The following is an 18477-nucleotide window of genomic DNA, read 5'->3' as shown; positions in this document are numbered from 1 at the left end:
CTCCTGAATTCGTTCGCCGATGATTGTTCGCCATAGTTATATGATCTAAGATCAAAACGTAGAAGTTGATAAACCAGAGAAAATACTGAAATTTGTTTTGAATACGAATCGTATAAGGAAATATGCTACCGTACGCTACTCTTAATATTTCCGCCAAATTCATAAAAAATATAGTATTATTGCCAAATTAATTCAGTTCCACTTTCAGTTTAATTCTATGCGCTTCGTCTCAACCAATGAGAAGGGAGTTCAAAAAAGGGATGTTTATAGGGAGGTGTAGTAGGAAATATCCCACACACACACACACACACACACACACACACACGCGCGCGCGCGCGCACGCGCACACACACACACACACAAACACACACACACACATACGCACACACACACACACAGACACACACAAACGCACGCACACACACACACACACACACACACAACGAAAATAACCTTCTGCCTGATTCGGATAGGATATAAACCACACAGAAAAATTTGTCACACACGCCACTATAATTTGGCGAGGTGCGGCTAAATGTGCCTTTAACCGTGAGTTGGGGGTTTTCCTGCTAATTTATCTTATATTAGGTTACGGGTTTTATGCGGGATTTTTTTCCAAAAATGTAATGTACAGGGATCTAATTTGCAGTGTACATATCTAATTAAAAAGGAAAGACTTGTATATAATGCCATCGAAAAATATAAAGAGTGAGAGGGTACAAAGAAAAACAGAAATTACCGGTGTCATCGATCAAAGAATTGATATAAATACGTAAGCAGTTAAAACTTAATAGAACAATCATAACTTGAGATTCGAAACCGTTTTTAACTGTTCATAGGGGGGGGGGGGAATCGGACAACTTCTATTAATTAAGTTTGTTTTTTTTCTAAAATAAAAACAAGTTTTTTTTGCTACGTGATTCATTGTAGTTTTTTGTGCAATTTATTTCACCTGGTGTTTCACCTGAAGTATAGGCTAAATTCTTGTTGACTCTGCTTGAAGTCAATGAGAACTTCTGGCGTTTATCGAGAACCGCTAAGCTGTTCGAGATATAAAGTCAGAATTTCGAATTGACTTCTGCAGAGTCACGTAACCATGCTTAAAACACGAAACATGCACGTTAAAATGACGAAAGTTTCTTGAAAATCAAACTTTCTGGCTAAGTATATAGGAACTTCGGGCATTTTAACTTCTGGCACTGCAGATTTTCGGCATTTAAAAGTGTTCGCATTAGTGTTGTAATTTGTGCTTTTGTGTAGGCCAGAGATTGATAACGATGGTGAAGAGATACAGTGCGCATTGTTCCATGAAGTTGTTAGAAGAGAACATCCGAAGAATGACAAGCAACAAGGGAGCTCATATTCAACTCATTCACAACTTCGAACATTTCCAACAGAAGGTATAGAAAACATCACGTGGTTCGAGCTGATTCGGGTCTCAATTAATCGATCCCATAAAAAAATTCTCTTGGGAATAGCGGTTACCATACCTCATGAAAGAAACGCTTAACAGTTTTCCTAGAACTCAAATACAAAGAATAAATAGATGTCAACAACCCGCCACTATAAAACTAAAACTGTCAACAGCAAATAGAACAAATAGTTAGGGCTACGACGACTGGGATACCTCTAGAAACTCAGGTTTCTTGACTTCTGTGCGTTTATGCCCAGACCTTCGCGTGTTTATGTCCAGACTTTCATGCGTTTATGTCCAGACTACCTTCATGCGTTTATGTCCGGACTTTCATGCGTTTATGTCCAGACTTTCATGCGTTTATGTCCAGATTTTCATGCGTTCATGTCCAGACTTTCATGTGTTTATGTCCACATTTTTGAGCGGTTATGTCCAGACTTTCACGCGTTTATGTCCAGACATTCTTGCGTTTATCTTCAGACTTTCATGCGTTTATGTCCAGACTTTCATGTGTTTATGTCCATACTCTCGAGCGGTTATATCTAGACTCTCATGCGTTTATGTCCAGACTTTCATGCGTTTATGTCCAGACTTTCATGGGTTTATCTCCAGACATTCATGCGTTCCTGTCCAGAATTTCGACCAGTCATGTCCAGACTTTCATGCATTTATGTCCAGACTTTCATGTGTTTATGTCTACACTTTCGAGCGGTTATGTCCAGACTTTCATGCGTTTATGTCCAGATTTTCATGCGTTTATATCCAGATTTTCATGCGTTTATGTCAAGACTTTTGCTGGTTTATGTCCAGACTTTCTTGGGTTTATCTCCAGACTCTTATGCGTTCATATCGAGACTTTTGAGCGGTTATGTCCAAATATTCATGCCCTTATGTCCAGAATTTCATTCATTTATGTCCCCGGACTTGAGTCGCAGAGCTTTTCAGCGCTGAACCAGTGCATTTCAAGAGCAAACACTTAATTCAGTTCTGAAACATGGTATCTCCAGAATATTTTAGGTTTCTTTATGTGCAGTATTTCTTCATTATAATTATATTGAGGTCAAAGAGTTAGCCTAGGCTAAACTTATCCTGTATAGTCTGAAAACTACTCATACCCCAAAGTTAAGTCTGAGCAGAAGAAAGTCATACTATTGTAGCTTATAACTGGTAATTACTATAGTAGCATATACACACTATTTATATTTAAGCTGGTTTGTAGGCAATTACCAAAGCCCATTTAGCTCAGTGGTTACGACTTGCTACGCAAATTAAATGTCACAAGTACCCAGGCGGAAGTTCGAATTGCACATAAAGCAAACCTTTTTGGCGGCAGTTAAGCTGAACATATTATTTTTCATGAAGTAAATTTGACTCAAAAATCAGACTAGCCAGTGTAAATAGTGACATGAACAGAGTACTGGCCATCCTAAAAAACAGAATGTCTTTAGACTGATTCCGCGCTGATTTGCTCTGCCACTAAACTCAGGGTCCAGACTTTCATTTGTTTATGTCCGCACTTTTGAGCAGTTATTTCCAGACTTTCATGCGTTTATGTCCAGAATTCCATGCTTTTGTCGAGACTTTCATGCCTTTATGTCAAGATCTTCATGCGTTTATGTCCAGACTTTCGAGCGGTTATGTCCAGACTTTCATGCTTTTATGTCCAGATTTTCATGCGTTTATGTTCAGATTTCATGCGTTTATGTCCAGACTTTCATGCATTTATGTCCAGACTTTCATGTGTTTATGATCATACTTTCGAGTGGTTATGTCCAGAATTTCAAGCGTTTATGTCCAGACTTTCATACCTTTATGTCAAGACCTTCATCTGTTTATGTCCACACTTTCCAGCGGTTTTGTTCAGAATTTCGTTTGTTCGTTCAGACTCTCCTGCGTTTATGCCCAGACCGTCGCACATTTATGTCCAGATTTTCATGCGTTTATGTCCAGACTTTCGAGCGATTATTTCCGGACTTTCATGCTTTTATGTCCAGACTTTTATGCGTTTATGTCCAGACTTTTATGCGTTTTTGTCTAGACTTTCGAGCGGTTATGTCCAGACGTTCATTCGTTTATGTACAGACTTTCGAGCGGTTATGTCCAGACTTTCATGCGTTTATTTCCAGACTTTCATTTGTTTATGTCCATACTCTCGAGTGGTTATATATAGACTCTCATGCGTTTATGCCCAGACTTTCATGCGCTATGTCCATACTTTCGAAGGATTTTGTCCAGACTTTCATGCGTTTATGTCCAGATTCTCTTGGGTTTATCTCCAGATTCTTATGCGTTCATATACAGACTTTCGAGCGGTTATGTCCAAACATTCATGCCTTTATGTCCAGAATTTCATGCATTTATGTCCAGACTTTCATTTGTTTATGTCCACACTTTTGAGCGGTTATTTCCAGACTTTCATGCGTTTATGTCCAGACTTCTATGTTTTTGTTGAGAGTTTCATGCCTTTATGTCAAGATCTTCATGCGTTTATGTCCAGACTTTCAAGCGGTCATGTCCAGACTTTCATGCTTTTATGTCCAGATTTTCATGCGTTTATGTCCACATTTTCACGTGTTTATGTCCAGACTTTCATGCATTTACGTCCACACTGTCATGTGTTTATTTTCACACTTTCGAGTGGTTATGTCCAGAATTTCAAGCGTTTATGTCCAGATTTTCATGCTTTTGTCCAGACTTTCATACCTTTATGTCAAGACCTTCATCTGTTTATGTCCACACTTTCGAGCGATTAATTTCAGACTTTTGTTTGTTCGTCCAGACTCTCCTGCGTTTATGCCCAGCTCGTCGCACATTTATGTCAATATTTTTATGCGTTTATGTCCAGACTTTCGAGCGATTATTTCCGGACTTTCATGCTTTTATGTCCAGACTTTTATGCGTTTATGTCCAGACTTTCATGGGTTTGTGTCCAGATATTAGAGCGGTTATGTTCAGACTTTTATGCGTTTATTTCCAGACTTTCATTTGTTTATGTCCATACTCTCGAGTGGTTATATATAGACTCTCATTCGTTTATGCCCAGACTTTCATGCGCTATGTCCATACTTTCGAAGGGTTTTGTCCAGACTTTCATGCGTTTATGTCCAGACTTTCTTGGGTTTATCTCCAGACTCTTATGCGTTCATATACAGACTTTCGAGCGGTTATGTCCAAACATTCATGCCTTTATGTCCAGAATTTAATGCATTTATGTCCAGACTTTCATTTGTTTATGTCCACACTTTTGAGCGACTATTTCCAGACTTTCATGCGTTTATGTCCAGACTTCTATGTTTTTGTTGAGAGTTTCATGCCTTTATGTCAAGATCTTCATGCGTTTATGTCCAGACTTTCAAGCGGTTATGTCCAGACTTTCATGCTTTTATGTCCAGATTTTCATGCGTTTATGTCCACATTTTCAAGTGTTTATGTCCAGACTTTCATGCATTTACGTCCACACTGTCATGTGTTTATTTTCACACTTTCGAGTGGTTATGTCCAGAATTTCAAGCGTTTATGTCCAGATTTTCATGCTTTTGTCCAGACTTTCATACCTTTATGTCAAGACCTTCATCTGTTTATGTCCACACTTTCGAGCGATTAATTTCAGACTTTTGTTTGTTCGTCCAGACTCTCCTGCGTTTATGCCCAGCTCGTCGCACATTTATGTCAATATTTTTATGCGTTTATGTCCAGACTTTCGAGCGATTATTTCCGGACTTTCATGCTTTTATGTCCAGACTTTTATGCGTTTATGTCCAGACTTTTATGGGTTTGTGTCCAGATATTCGAGCGGTTATGTTCAGACTTTCATGCGTTTATTTCCAGATTTTCGAGCGGTTATGTCCAGACTTTCATGCGTTCCTGTACAGAATTTCGAGCAGTCATGTCCAGACTTTCATGCATTTATGTCCAGACTTTCATGTGTTTATGTCTACACTTTTGAACGGTTATGTCCAGACTTTCATGCGTTTATGTCCACATTTTCAAGTGTTTATGTCAAGACTTTCATGCATTTACGTCCACACTGTCATGTGTTTATTTTCACACTTTCGAGTGGTTATGTCCAGAATTTCAAGCGTTTATGTCCAGATTTTCATGCTTTTGTCCAGACTTTCATACCTTTATGTCAAGACCTTCATCTGTTTATGTCCACACTTTCGAGCGATTAATTTCAGACTTTTGTTTGTTCGTCCAGACTCTCCTGCGTTTATGCCCAGCTCGTCGCACATTTATGTCAATATTTTTATGCGTTTATGTCCAGACTTTCGAGCGATTATTTCCGGACTTTCACGCTTTTATGTCCAGACTTTTATGCGTTTATGTCCAGACTTTTATGGGTTTGTGTCCAGATATTCGAGCGGTTATGTTCAGACTTTCATGCGTTTATTTCCAGATTTTCGAGCGGTTATGTCCAGACTTTCATGCGTTCCTGTACAGAATTTCGAGCAGTCATGTCCAGACTTTCATGCATTTATGTCCAGACTTTCATGTGTTTATGTCTACACTTTTGAACGGTTATGTCCAGACTTTCATGCGTTTCTGTCCAGATTTTCATGCGTTTATGTCAAGACTTTCGCTAGTATATGTCCACACTTTCGAGCGGTTATGTCCAGACTTTCATGCGTTTATGTCCAGACATTCTTGCGTTTATCTCCAGACTTTCATGCGTTTGTGTCCAGACTTTCATGTGTTTATGTCCAGACTTTCATGTGTTTATGTCTACACTTTTGAACGGTTATGTCCAGACTTTCATGCGTTTCTGTCCAGATTTTCATGCGTTTATGTCAAGACTTTCGCTAGTATATGTCCACACTTTCGAGCGGTTATGTCCAGACTTTCATGCGTTTATGTCCAGACATTCTTGCGTTTATCTCCAGACTTTCATGCGTTTGTGTCCAGACTTTCATGCGCATTGTCTAGACTTTCGAGCGGTTTTGTCCGGGCTTTCATGCGTTTATGTCCAGATTTTCTTGGGTTTATCTCCAGACTCTTATGCGTTCATATACAGACTTTCGAGCAGTCATGTCCAGACTTTCATGCATTTATGTCCAGACTTTCATGTGTTTATGTCTACACTTTTGAACGGTTATGTCCAGACTTTCATGCGTTTCTGTCCAGATTTTCATGCGTTTATGTCAAGACTTTCGCTAGTATATGTCCACACTTTCGAGCGGTTATGTCCAGACTTTCATGCGTTTATGTCCAGACATTCTTGCGTTTATCTCCAGACTTTCATGCGTTTGTGTCCAGACTTTCATGCGCATTGTCTAGACTTTCGAGCGGTTTTGTCCGGGCTTTCATGCGTTTATGTCCAGATTTTCTTGGGTTTATCTCCAGACTCTTATGCGTTCATATACAGACTTTCGAGTGGTTATGTCCAAACATTCATGCCTTTATGTCCAGAATTTCACGCATTTATGTCCAGACTTTCATTTGTTTATGTCCACAATTTTGAGCGGTTATTTCCAGACTTTCATGCGTTTATGTCCAGACTTCTATGCTTTTGTTGAGAGTTTCAAGCCTTTATGTCCTGATTTTCATGCGTTTATGTCCAGATTTTCAAGCGTTTATGTCCAGACTTTCATGCATTTACGTCCACACTGTCATGTGTTTATTTTCACACTTTCGAGTGGTTTTGTCCAGAATTTCAAGCGTTTATGTCCAGACTTTCATGCTTTCGTCCAGACTTTCATACCTTTATGTCAAGACCTTCATCTGTTTATGTCCACACTTTCGAGCGATTATGTTCAGACTTTTGTTTTTTCGTCCAGACTCTCCTGCGTTTATGCCCAGCTCGTCGCACATTTATGTCAATATTTTCATGCGTTTATGTCCAGACTTTTATGCGTTTATGTCCAGACTTTCATGGGTTTGTGTCCAGATATTCGAGCGGTTATGTCCAGACTTTCATGCGTTCCTGTACAGAATTTCGAGCAGTCATGTCCAGACTTTCATGCATTTATGTCCAGACTTTCATGTGTTTATGTCTACACTTTTGAACGGTTATGTCCAGACTTTCATGCGTTTCTGTCCAGATTTTCATGCGTTTATGTCAAGACTTTCGCTAGTATATGTCCACACTTTCGAGCGGTTATGTCCAGACTTTCATGCGTTTATGTCCAGACATTCTTGCGTTTATCTCCAGACTTTCATGCGTTTGTGTCCAGACTTTCATGCGCATTGTCTAGACTTTTGAGCGGTTTTGTCCAGACTTTCATGCGTTTAAGTCAAGACTTTCTTGGGTTTATCTCCAGACTTTCATGCGTTCATATCCAGACTTTCGAGTGGTTATGTCCAAACATTCATGCCTTTATGTCCAGACTTTCATGCATTTATGTCCAGACTTTCATGTGTTTATGTCCACATTTTCGAGCGTTTATGTCCAGACTTCCATGCTTTTGTCCAGACTTTCATGCATTTATGTCCAGACTGTCATGTGTTTATGTCTACACTTTTGAGTGGTTATGTTCAGAATTTTGTTTGTTCGTCCAGACTCTCCTGCGTTTATGCCCAGACCGTCGCACATTTATGTCCAGATTTTCTTGCGTTTATGTCCAGATTTTCATGCTTCTGTCCAGACTTTCATGCCTTTATGTCAAGACCTTCATGTGTTTACGTCCACACTTTCGAGCGGTTATGTTCAGAATTTCGTCTGTTACTCCAGACTCTCCTGCGTTTATGCCCAGACCGTCGCACATTTATGTCCAGATTTTCTTGCGTTTATGTCCAGACTTTCGAGCGATTATTTCCGGACTTTCATGCTTTTATGTCCAGACTTTTATGCGTTTATGTCCAGACTTTTATGTGTTTGTGTCTAGACTTTCGAGCGGTTATGTCCAGACGGTCATTCGTTTATGTACAGATTTTCGAGCGGTTAGGTCCAGACTTTCATGCGTTTATTTCCAGACTTTCATTTGTTTATGTCCATACTCTCGAGTGGTTATATATAGACTCTCATGCGTTTATGCCCAGACTTTCATGCGCTATGCCCATACTTTCGAAGGATTTTGTCCAGACTTTCTTGCGTTTATGTCCAGACTTTCGAGCGATTATTTCCGGACTTTCATGCTTTTATGTCCAGACTTTTATGTGTGTATGTCCAGACTTTCATGCGTTTGTGTCTAAACTTTCGAGCGGTTATGTCCAGACTCTCATGCGTTTATGCACAGATTTTCGAGCTGTTATGTTCAGACTTTCATGCTTTTATTTCCAGACTTTCATTTGTTTATGTCCATACTCTCGAGTGGTTATATCTAGAGTCTCATGCGTTTATGCCCAGACTTTCATGCGCTATGTCCAGACTTTCGAAGGGTTTTGTCCAGACTTTCATGCGTTTATGTCCAGACTTTCTTGGGTTTATCTCCAGACTCTTATGCGTTCATATCCAGACTTTCGAGCGGTTATGTCCAAACATTCATGCCTTTATGTCCAGAATTTCATGCATTTATGTCCAGACCTTCATTTGTTTATGTCCACATTTTTGAGCGGTTATTTCCCGACTTTCATGCGTTTATGTCCAGACTTCCATGCTTTTGTCGAGACTTTCATTCCTTTATGTCAAGATCTTCATGCGTTTATGTCCAGACTTTCGAGCGGTTATGTCCAGACTTTCATGCATTTATGTCCAGACTGTCATGTGTTTATGTTCACGCTTTCGAGTGGTTATGTCTAGAATTTCAAGCATTTATGTCGAGACTTTCATGCTTATGTTCAGACTTTCATACCTTATGTCAACACCTTCATCTGTTTATGTCCACAGTTTCGAGCGATTAAGTTCAGACTTTCGCTTGTTCGTCCAGACTCTCCTGCTTTTATGCCCAGACCGTCGCCCATTTATGTCCATATTTTCATGCGTTTTTGTCCAGACTTTCCAGCGTCTATTTCCGTACTTTCATGCTTTTATGTCCAGACTTTTACGTATGTATGTCCAGACTTTCATGCGTTTGTGTCTAAACTTTCGAGCGGTTATGTCCAGACACTCATGCGTTTATGCACAGATTTTCGAGCGGTTATGTCCAGACTTTCATGCTTTTATTTCCTGACTTTCATTTGTTTATGTCCATACTCTCGAGTGGTTATATCTAGAGTCTCATGCGTTTATGCCCAGACTTTCATGCTCTATGTCCAGACATTCGAAGGGTTTTGTCCAGACTTTCATGCGTTTATGTCCAGACTTTCTTGGGTTTATCTCCAGACTCTTATGCGCTCATATCCAGACTTTCGAGCGGTTATGTCCAAACATTCATGCCTTTATGTCCAGAATTTCATGCAATTATGTCCAGACTTTCATTTGTTTATGTCCACAATTTTGAGCGGTTATTTGCCAACTTTCATGCGTTTATGTCCAGACTTCCATGCTTTTGTCGAGACTTTCATGCCTTTATGTCAAGATCTTCATGCATTTATGTCCAGACTGTCATGTGTTTATGTTCACGCTTTCGAGTGGTTATGTCTAGAATTTCAAGCAGTTATGTCGAGACTTTCATGCTTTTGTTCAGACTTTCATACCTTTATGTCAACACCTTCATCTGTTTATGTCCACAGTTTCGAGCGATTAAGTTCAGAATTTCGTTTGTTCGTCCAGACTCTCCTGCTTTTATGCCCAGACCGTCGCTCATTTATGTCCATATTTTCATGCGTTTTTGTCCAGACTTTCCAGCGTCTATTTCCGTACTTCCATGCTTTTATGTCCAGACTTTTATGCGTTTATGTCCAGACTTTCATGGGTTTGTGTCCAGACTTTCGAGCGGTTATGTCCAGACTTCATGCGTTTATTTCCAGATTTTCGAGCTGTTATGTTCAGACTTTCATGCGTTTATGTGTAGAATTTCACGTGTTTATGTCCACACTTTTGAGCGGTTATGTCCAGACTTTCATGCGTTTATGTCCAGACTTTCATGCGTTTATGTCCAGATTTTCGAGCGGTTATGTCCAGACTATGTGGGCTTTCCCTAGTTTTCCAGACTACGCAATTTCGAATGAAGAACGCCCCCCTCCCCCCCCCTCGCGCGTTTTTTTTTTTTGGCCTGAGACGGGCAGTTCCATAAAATGAAGCATCTTTCGGTCAAGTAAATAACCATCAATATATTTATCTGCTACAGCAATCATTTTGTTTTTTCCAGATTCTCAGATATAACTATCATAACTTTTTGGTTGAGATCAATTTGGGTAGTTGTTTGCTATATGACTGGTTGATTGTTGAAATCTTGAAAAATTCTTGCTTAATCTTGTGATTTCCCGCTACATCTTGTTTTTGGGTGCTATTAAATTTGTAATAATTAATATGTCTTCCCATGTCATGGTTGATCTTTCTTGGAAATCTTGCTAAGACCTTGCTTCCTGACTGTCATGCAAAGATCTTGCAATTCGTACATATCTTGATTTTATCTTGCCATGTAACAAGGCAAGATCTTGGCAAGATCATCCATGATTAAGCATGTTTCTTATCAAGGTGATCAAGTTTTGCTTCACTGGGTTGCCATATTGTTCATATTAGTCCAATGTGTGATTTGTGTTGTGTTCACATTAACAGCGTGAGGCACAGTGGCGTGCAGTGAGTGTGGGTCTGGCAGCCCAGAGACAGGAGGCGGCAGAGAGACTCACTAAGGACTTAGAACAGATTGAAGAGACAACCCATGGATCCATATTCCTCATTAAACCCATGTTCTCATACAGGGCAAAGTTAGTATGCACCCTACTACCGTATTATCACTTAATGTCGGTGCAGTTATTTAGACTTTCTGCTATTTTCTATGCACTGTGGATTTTGTGCAAAGACCCAGCGAATTAAATGAAGTTAGACACACCTTGATAAAACATGTATGATCTGGACATCTCTTGAAGAACTTAAAATATCTTGCCAAGAACTTGAAACGCCAAATTTTCTTCGTAACTCTTGATTAGATCTCGGTAAAATTTTGTCAAGATAAGCCAAGAAAATTTGTTGATAGCACTTGACAAAATAAATGTTGATAAAATTTTGTTCATTAATTTTGTCATGTTGCAAACATGAATAATTTGGCTTTCAGTCAAAGCCTTCATAATATTTATTTAACGTTTCAAGATTTTGGCAACATTTACAATCTTTTATTAGCATTTTTCTAAAGGTGTGTCAAGTTTCGAATCACTAGGACGCTTTAGAAGCTCCAAAAAGTCAAAACCTCAAGTATGCTCTTTTTTTCCTGAGAAAATTAAGTTATCTTGTTTACCATTTCAGGCTACCGTGGATAAATATATTCCCAGAGTAAGTTATTTGTACATGACCAAATCCAGCTGTAGCGGGATTAGAAATCACTTTTAAATTTTTAATTGAGTGTTAGTTTATACTAGTAAAATTGGTAGTGTATAGTTAATTAGTTGAAGAGTTTTGAACAGAAATATGGCAGCATCATAATCATTTACAAAAGATATGCAACTTTTTAAAGACATATAGTCACTTTATCTCACGTATATTGCTCAACGTTCATTCCCGTTTTGAGTTTTCTCATCTTTTTTGTGAGAAGTTTTGCTTAATCAAATCCTATTTTTACCTATGAAAACGAACAGCCACAATTTGAAGATTATTATATTAATAACAATGCTGATTAATTTATTTAACATTTTAGAGCATATAGATATTTAACCTTAGGGTTATAGTCTGAGTAATTTACATGTTTCACAAAAAATCAAATGTGAAAATCTCTAAATTTCAAAACTAAATCTGTAAATTCCGAAATTATGTCGATGCATTATAATGCGGACTTAATAGTGCCAAAACAATCACGCAAAACAAAACCCACACTTAAAGGGGTTTACGATTAAAAGATTTAATTTAATGATTATTGGCGATTAAATTTATATTCTAGATATCCTTGAGACCTTGACTTATTATGAAAAATTTTTACAAATATTTGTTGGGTGTATGAGACAGAGTTATAGCTTCCCAGTTAAAATTGAGCTAAAATCTTTGTCATGGATCGAGGGAGGTAACTCTTCTCATAGTCAATTAGGTGAGGAGAATGGTCGGATCTATTCTGCCCCCCCCCCCCCCCCCACTATTTTTTTATGACCCCCTGTTACAAATTAGATGTTGTTATATAGCACATTACTATGTAAGAAAATAGCACGTGTGCTTGAGGGTCATAAAAGATTTATGCTCACTAGGCTGGGGGGGGGAACAGAATAGATATCCGAATGGTCTTTGGGTCGAGGGAAAGACGTTTCAAGAACCAACTGAACTTTGATGTTAGCTTGACTTTTGTTGAGTATGATTGACGAAGGCAGTACTTCGGGGTTTCAGTACTGTTCTAAGATTTTTTGCGTTGACACATTTTACAGTGATTGTAGTTTACACTATATGGCAAAGAAGACCCCCTCTGTTTGACTGTTTCCTTCAAAATTGATTAACGTCGTAGGCGAAATCAACTTTAGTGACTAAAAATGGGTCCTTAATCGCTCTCATATACAATTTGTAGAGTTCATAATGTGCATCCATCCTTTTAGGGCTCGAAGAAGTGTATTGGTAATTAACAAATTATAGCTGAAGCAAATTTGTTCGTAACTTTAAATTTGATATCTATCTTTGTAACTTTAAATTTGATATCTATCTTTTTCAACATTGACTTCTGACTTGAGAACGTTGACAATTGTTTTCGAACATAGGACTCTAAACGTATCTTCGTTTCTATCGAAGCAACCACTATGTTTAACATGGAGGCTCAGTAATGTGCGTTTGAATATAAAGTTCCGACCCCGCATATCCACAAGCTTGGCTTAATTGTCGACCAAATGAGGACGAGAAAGAAAACTTTCAAAAATTCTCACATAGTGAACAAAAATGATTCGTGTATGAATAAAAAATTGCCTCAAGCTCAATTTACTTATTAAAGGAAATAACACCGATTACTAGTACAATGGCACTTGTCATAATTAAGACTATGAGACAAGACAAACAAAAAATATCAAATAACAACAACAAACATTTACATCCAAATCTAAATATCTATTTTTTTCAAAAAGAAAAAACTAAATAATAACAAAGTCAAATTAGTTTCAAACAAAATTGCTAAAAAACATAGGACCAGTCTTTGATGAGACACGGTAACAAGCAGACAAAAAGAACAAACGACAACGATAAAAAACAATGGTCTTCTCGATAGCAAATAATCAATGAAATCAACTAGATATTAAATGAAATTTTTAAATAGTTATTTTTTTCATTCTTACCTTAAAATAAAACATTGAGACCAGTCAGTTGCCTGAATACTTCGTGCGTCTACAAATAGAAACGACAAATTCAGACGAAAAATGAAAAATCCTTTAATTTTTGCAAGAAAAATGGCGTCGAAGGCGGTAAAACCATAATCTAATCCGTACAAATTACGCTATAGTCAATTGCGTCTTCTTTGGAAACCAGTAGTGGGATATATGACCGCTGAATAACGAAACGGGGTACCAAGTTTTTTAAAACATCGAAATTGAGAAGTTTAAGAATACATTTATCTTTCTTCATAATTTTTTTTATTATTTTTTCTAAAAAGCAATTAACTTCAAAGACATCAAAAAACTAGAGAGCAACTGAAATCAGAGTATCAGCCATTAATCAGAATATATCATTTCCTATGTCTACAATAAGAACGATAAATAGAAAAAAAATTAAAACCTAATTATTTATTTTGAAAAAAAACTGGAATTGAAGGCGTAAAAACCAGAAGCATTGCTCTAAAAACCTTAGACATGTTCAATTGTGTCTTTCTTTAACACAAAGAAAACGATATGCAAGATGCAGTTAAGGAGGCTAGTTAACATGTCGACAAAGAGCAGCAAAGTTCAAAATTGAAGAATTCATCTTTATAGAAAATCTAAAACATTTTATTCCAGAGTAGTGCAAAGATTTGGCTATCAAATGAAATCAGCAAACAATCCATTCACAGCGGCACACCGCTAAGACCTGCAACTATGTAGTTCTTTTCATTCAACTTCAAGCAGACACGAATAAACAATTAAAAACAATTTATTCTTTTGCAAAACACCATTATCGAGGCCATTAAAACAATCAGCGATGCACCAAAAAATGTCATATCTTCAATTGTATCTTTTTTCATCAGAACAAATTGATGTGAAGCCGGGATTTATTGGGAGTGGGTAACAAGTAGGCAAAACAAAACAGCAAAATATGAACTCAAAAATGCTTCTGTATTCCTTTTTAAAACATATGATTTCAAAGTCATGGAAAACTTTACAATCATTCGAAATCAACCAAAAGGTTCGTTTTTCGTTAACAGGAGGACTAAGACCTGCAATTTTCCGGAATTTTCCTAACAACTACAAAAAAAACGACAAATAATGACAAAAAACAAAAGCAGATAAAACCGCAATGTTATTTAAATTACCACTTGAGTTGTAAATAATGTTACATGAACGTAGGAAGAACCTGAATGACGGGAAAATGTCCAAAAATCTGAAACTTTGTACGAAAACTCGTACTATCAAAGCAGAAAAACCTTTACAATAAACGTAAAACCGCTGTAAACTCGGTTTAACCGTTTTTTGCTGACTTTAATCTAGAAGTTGACCAAAATATGGAAGCAAGTTGCAAAACTCAAAGCCCACTGTTCCTTATAAAAATATGAAGTCAAAACGACCAAAAACGTTCGATTAAAAAACGAAATAGGTTCCATCGAAACTCCCTGGGAAGCGGGTTTGACCTTTCAATTGTACATTTTGATGTTAATTGTTCCTTTCTGTAATTAACGTAAAAATGACGGGAAACCCAAAAATACTTTAAAAAAAAACATCGACCGATTACTACCAGAATTTTTAGGACTTTAAAAAACAGCGATTAGACCAAAACTAGCCTAGTTATTGCCGATCGTCTATTGGGAACACTTAATTTTTCCGAATATAGTGTGAATAAAGTGTGGATATAGATCATTTGACAAAAAGACAATATATCAAACATAAATGGCGCGCATTTTGCCTTATTATAGAGTCAAATTACCGCATAACCGGCAAACGTTTAATTCAAGTACGCTATCATAGGATCCACAATTAAGAACAGCATTTTTGGAGTCCGCGAAAACTGTGTTAGCAGTTTTTAGGTGGGGTAATAACGTGAATTTAAACTAAGTAGACTTTAAAAGTCTAATTCAAGCCATCTTTGCTGGAATAATGGCAGTACTTTGACAAATTTAGGAAAAAAATTTTGACAAAAAGTTATATCAAACAGTTTAAAATTACTCTTGGGTTTAGAGGTAAAACCAACAACACTATCGTTACCAATTTTGACATATTTTTAGCAAAATTGGCAATAAAATAGCATAAAAATACGGAAAAAAAACAAACAGAAACAACAAAAATCGGCCAATTTTTCACAAAAATTTAAACCTCGATAATATTGTGGAAAAAAAGAAATACAAAAAATATTTTAATAAATTCAGTAGCATTGATATTAACACTTTTAAAAATTTTTGGCAAAAATGACAAAAATTTTGTCCAAAATAGGGAAAATGTGAATAAAAATAACGGATTTCCGTCTACTATTCACAAAATTTTAAACCAAGATAACTCTCTTTAAAAAAACGAAAATCAAAAAATCTTTTAATTCCACCTTCTACGATGGACGACTTTCTGATGATACCACTCACAACGCTTTACGGTGAATATATCGATCGGCAAAAATTGTCTGAACAAAAAAACCGGTTTTGAGTATATATATATATATATATATATATATATATATATATATATATATATGTATATATATATATATATATATATATATATATATATATATATATATATTTCCTCCCCCACTTAAGTGGGTCGGAACAATTACCTTTAATACGCTGAATATCCCTGAGACTCTAGCTGTTATGATTGGTACCTGTTCTGCTATTTAACCGGATCAAAATTGAAGGGTTATCTTGTAAGATTTCTGGGATCTTTGTGCCCCCCCCCCCCCCCCAGCTTAATGGGTGCACAAATGGAAAAGATTTGATTTCTGACAGAATCTTACAATATAGCCATTTCTTTTACTACATTTTATACATAGTACCACTGATTCGTTTTTTTCAACAGTTCAATATGTGACCCGGTCCATGAATTTTTGAAAAAAAATATAAATGCCCTGGAATGGGATGAGATTTCAACAAAAATCGGCGCAAATCAGTACGTAATAATGGGCTGAATTGCGCTGAAGATACGCTGAATTTATAAAGTTTCAGCGGATTTAACGCTTTTCTTGCAAAATTATGTCCTGAAACGGCACAGATACCTCGATCCGGCTGGTTGATCTTTACCAATTCTTGAGAAATAACCCACTATTTTACACTTAATAGACTGCGTAAGAAGGGAGATGGAATGGGTGGAGATATGGATCTGTCTGATGTGTCTGACGTGAAGGCAGTTCCTCCCCAGGTGCCCCAGACTAACCAGCCCCACAAGAAGAGACTCCTCTCCCTCCCCCACAAGTCAATAGAGCCTCAGTACATTCCCCAACATGATCTAATGGGAGTGGCTGAGCGGCAGTTAATACCCATGACTAATTTGTATGAGGTAAATATCGTTATTTTTTTTATCGTTAATCAATTTTTTTGGTTAAATTTCAGTATACCCAAACGCAATGTACTCAATGTGTCAAAATACACAGTACCATGTGACCAATTAATTCCCTTTGATCTTATCGTTGACTAATCCGAGTACCAATTAGAAGTTGGTTTTACTACTAGAAGGTTTCATCCTACTTAAGCGAATAAAATGATTTGCTGATTTGGTTGTCTCATCTTTATTTATCGTAGTTTTTCTCATTCATTATTTTTTGAAAAGTTTTCATATGAACATTATAATTGTTCCGGTCCACTTTTGTGGCTGAGGAATTATATGCTGAACTGCAATTTTTTTGTTCAGTCAACTTTTGCCGATCGATAAAATCATCATACTTAGCAGTAAGTGGTAACATCAGAACGTTTGTCAAGCGTGAAAATTCAAATTGAAAATGTTTTTCTAAATTTCGGTTTTTTCGAGGAGCTACGGACGTTTAAAATTTTGTTAACGTTAGCCGATTATCCGTTGTTATCACAATTTTTGTATAATTTAATGAAATTTTTGTTAATCACACCACAACAATTTATCATTTTTGCTAAAAATATGATCAATTGTTATTTAAAGTATTATTTGTTTCACAATTAAAATTAAAAGAGCGTTTCTGATTTGTTTTGGCTAATAGAATCGACTGTTTTTTGCTGAAATTTTAACCCAATTTTTATAATTTCACATTTTATTCATAACAATTAGAATCAAATATAAATATTTGACCCACTTTATCCACTTTGAATGGTAATGCAGACATAAATACTGCTGAAAATTTTATTTTACTAAGATAAGGCCAGTTTTATCTCAAGTTCCTAAGAATGTGTTCTAGATCTGATAATATAGCGATCTTTTGCTAATTTAGATCGATATTTATAGAAGAATGTCTCCTTTTTTATGATATACTAAGAATTTTGTCTGCTAAAAAATTACTACCCACTGACATGAAAAAAACTGCGTTTCTCAACAGCCCCTGCGGGTTATTTACAGAAAACTACCTCCTTTATTTATGATATATAAGATTTTTGTCTGCCAAAAAATTACTTCCCAATAATTTGAGAAAATTGCAGTTCTCAGCAGCCGCGCAGGGATAGCGAGGCCAGTTTTGGTCTCATCGCTGAGTTTTGCAATGAAAAAATAAATCGGACTGTATTATGGGTCTCTACTTTTTTGAACATTTTTTGAATTCTCTCATTGCAATTACTGGAAAGCCTGTTTTACTTAAAAATTCAATTATTGGGATTTCCCAATCAGGTTCAGATGAGAACAAATGAATACATGTTTTGTTTTCTGAGTAAAACTCTTGGTTTTTATAGCTCCTACTAATTGTTTTTGTAAATTTTTCATGAACTGTTGATTTTTGCAAACTATTGAGTTTCTCTTTGTAGTCTTATCACTGAGTATAAGGGGATAAGTATCCGAAAACTCATCTTTCAGTTATGATGTACTGACTTCTTCGGAACCTATTTACTATTTTTAAGTTTGAAATTTAT

At 36.8% G+C, this 18477-nt stretch overlaps 1 protein-coding gene across 1 annotated transcript in view; it reads left to right on the top strand.

Annotated features, from left to right (window-relative positions):
• The window catches only part of LOC142351616 (uncharacterized), a 117690-nt gene that overhangs the window by 94777 nt on the left and 4436 nt on the right, over nucleotides 1-18477 (top strand). The window contains exons 34-38 of the mRNA XM_075403754.1: nucleotides 635-650; nucleotides 1261-1400; nucleotides 10950-11098; nucleotides 11634-11660; nucleotides 16735-16951. Coding sequence (XP_075259869.1) covers nucleotides 635-650; nucleotides 1261-1400; nucleotides 10950-11098; nucleotides 11634-11660; nucleotides 16735-16951 — 549 coding nt within the window. The remainder of the gene's footprint in view (nucleotides 1-634; nucleotides 651-1260; nucleotides 1401-10949; nucleotides 11099-11633; nucleotides 11661-16734; nucleotides 16952-18477) is intronic.

This window comes from Convolutriloba macropyga, chromosome 13 (assembly GCF_964194025.1).
Source record: "Convolutriloba macropyga chromosome 13, txConMacr16.3, whole genome shotgun sequence".
In the NCBI taxonomy this organism is placed as follows: domain Eukaryota; kingdom Metazoa; phylum Xenacoelomorpha; order Acoela; family Convolutidae; genus Convolutriloba; species Convolutriloba macropyga.
Note: the sequence above shows the minus strand (reverse complement) of the source record. Positions and strands in the feature narration are given on the sequence as shown.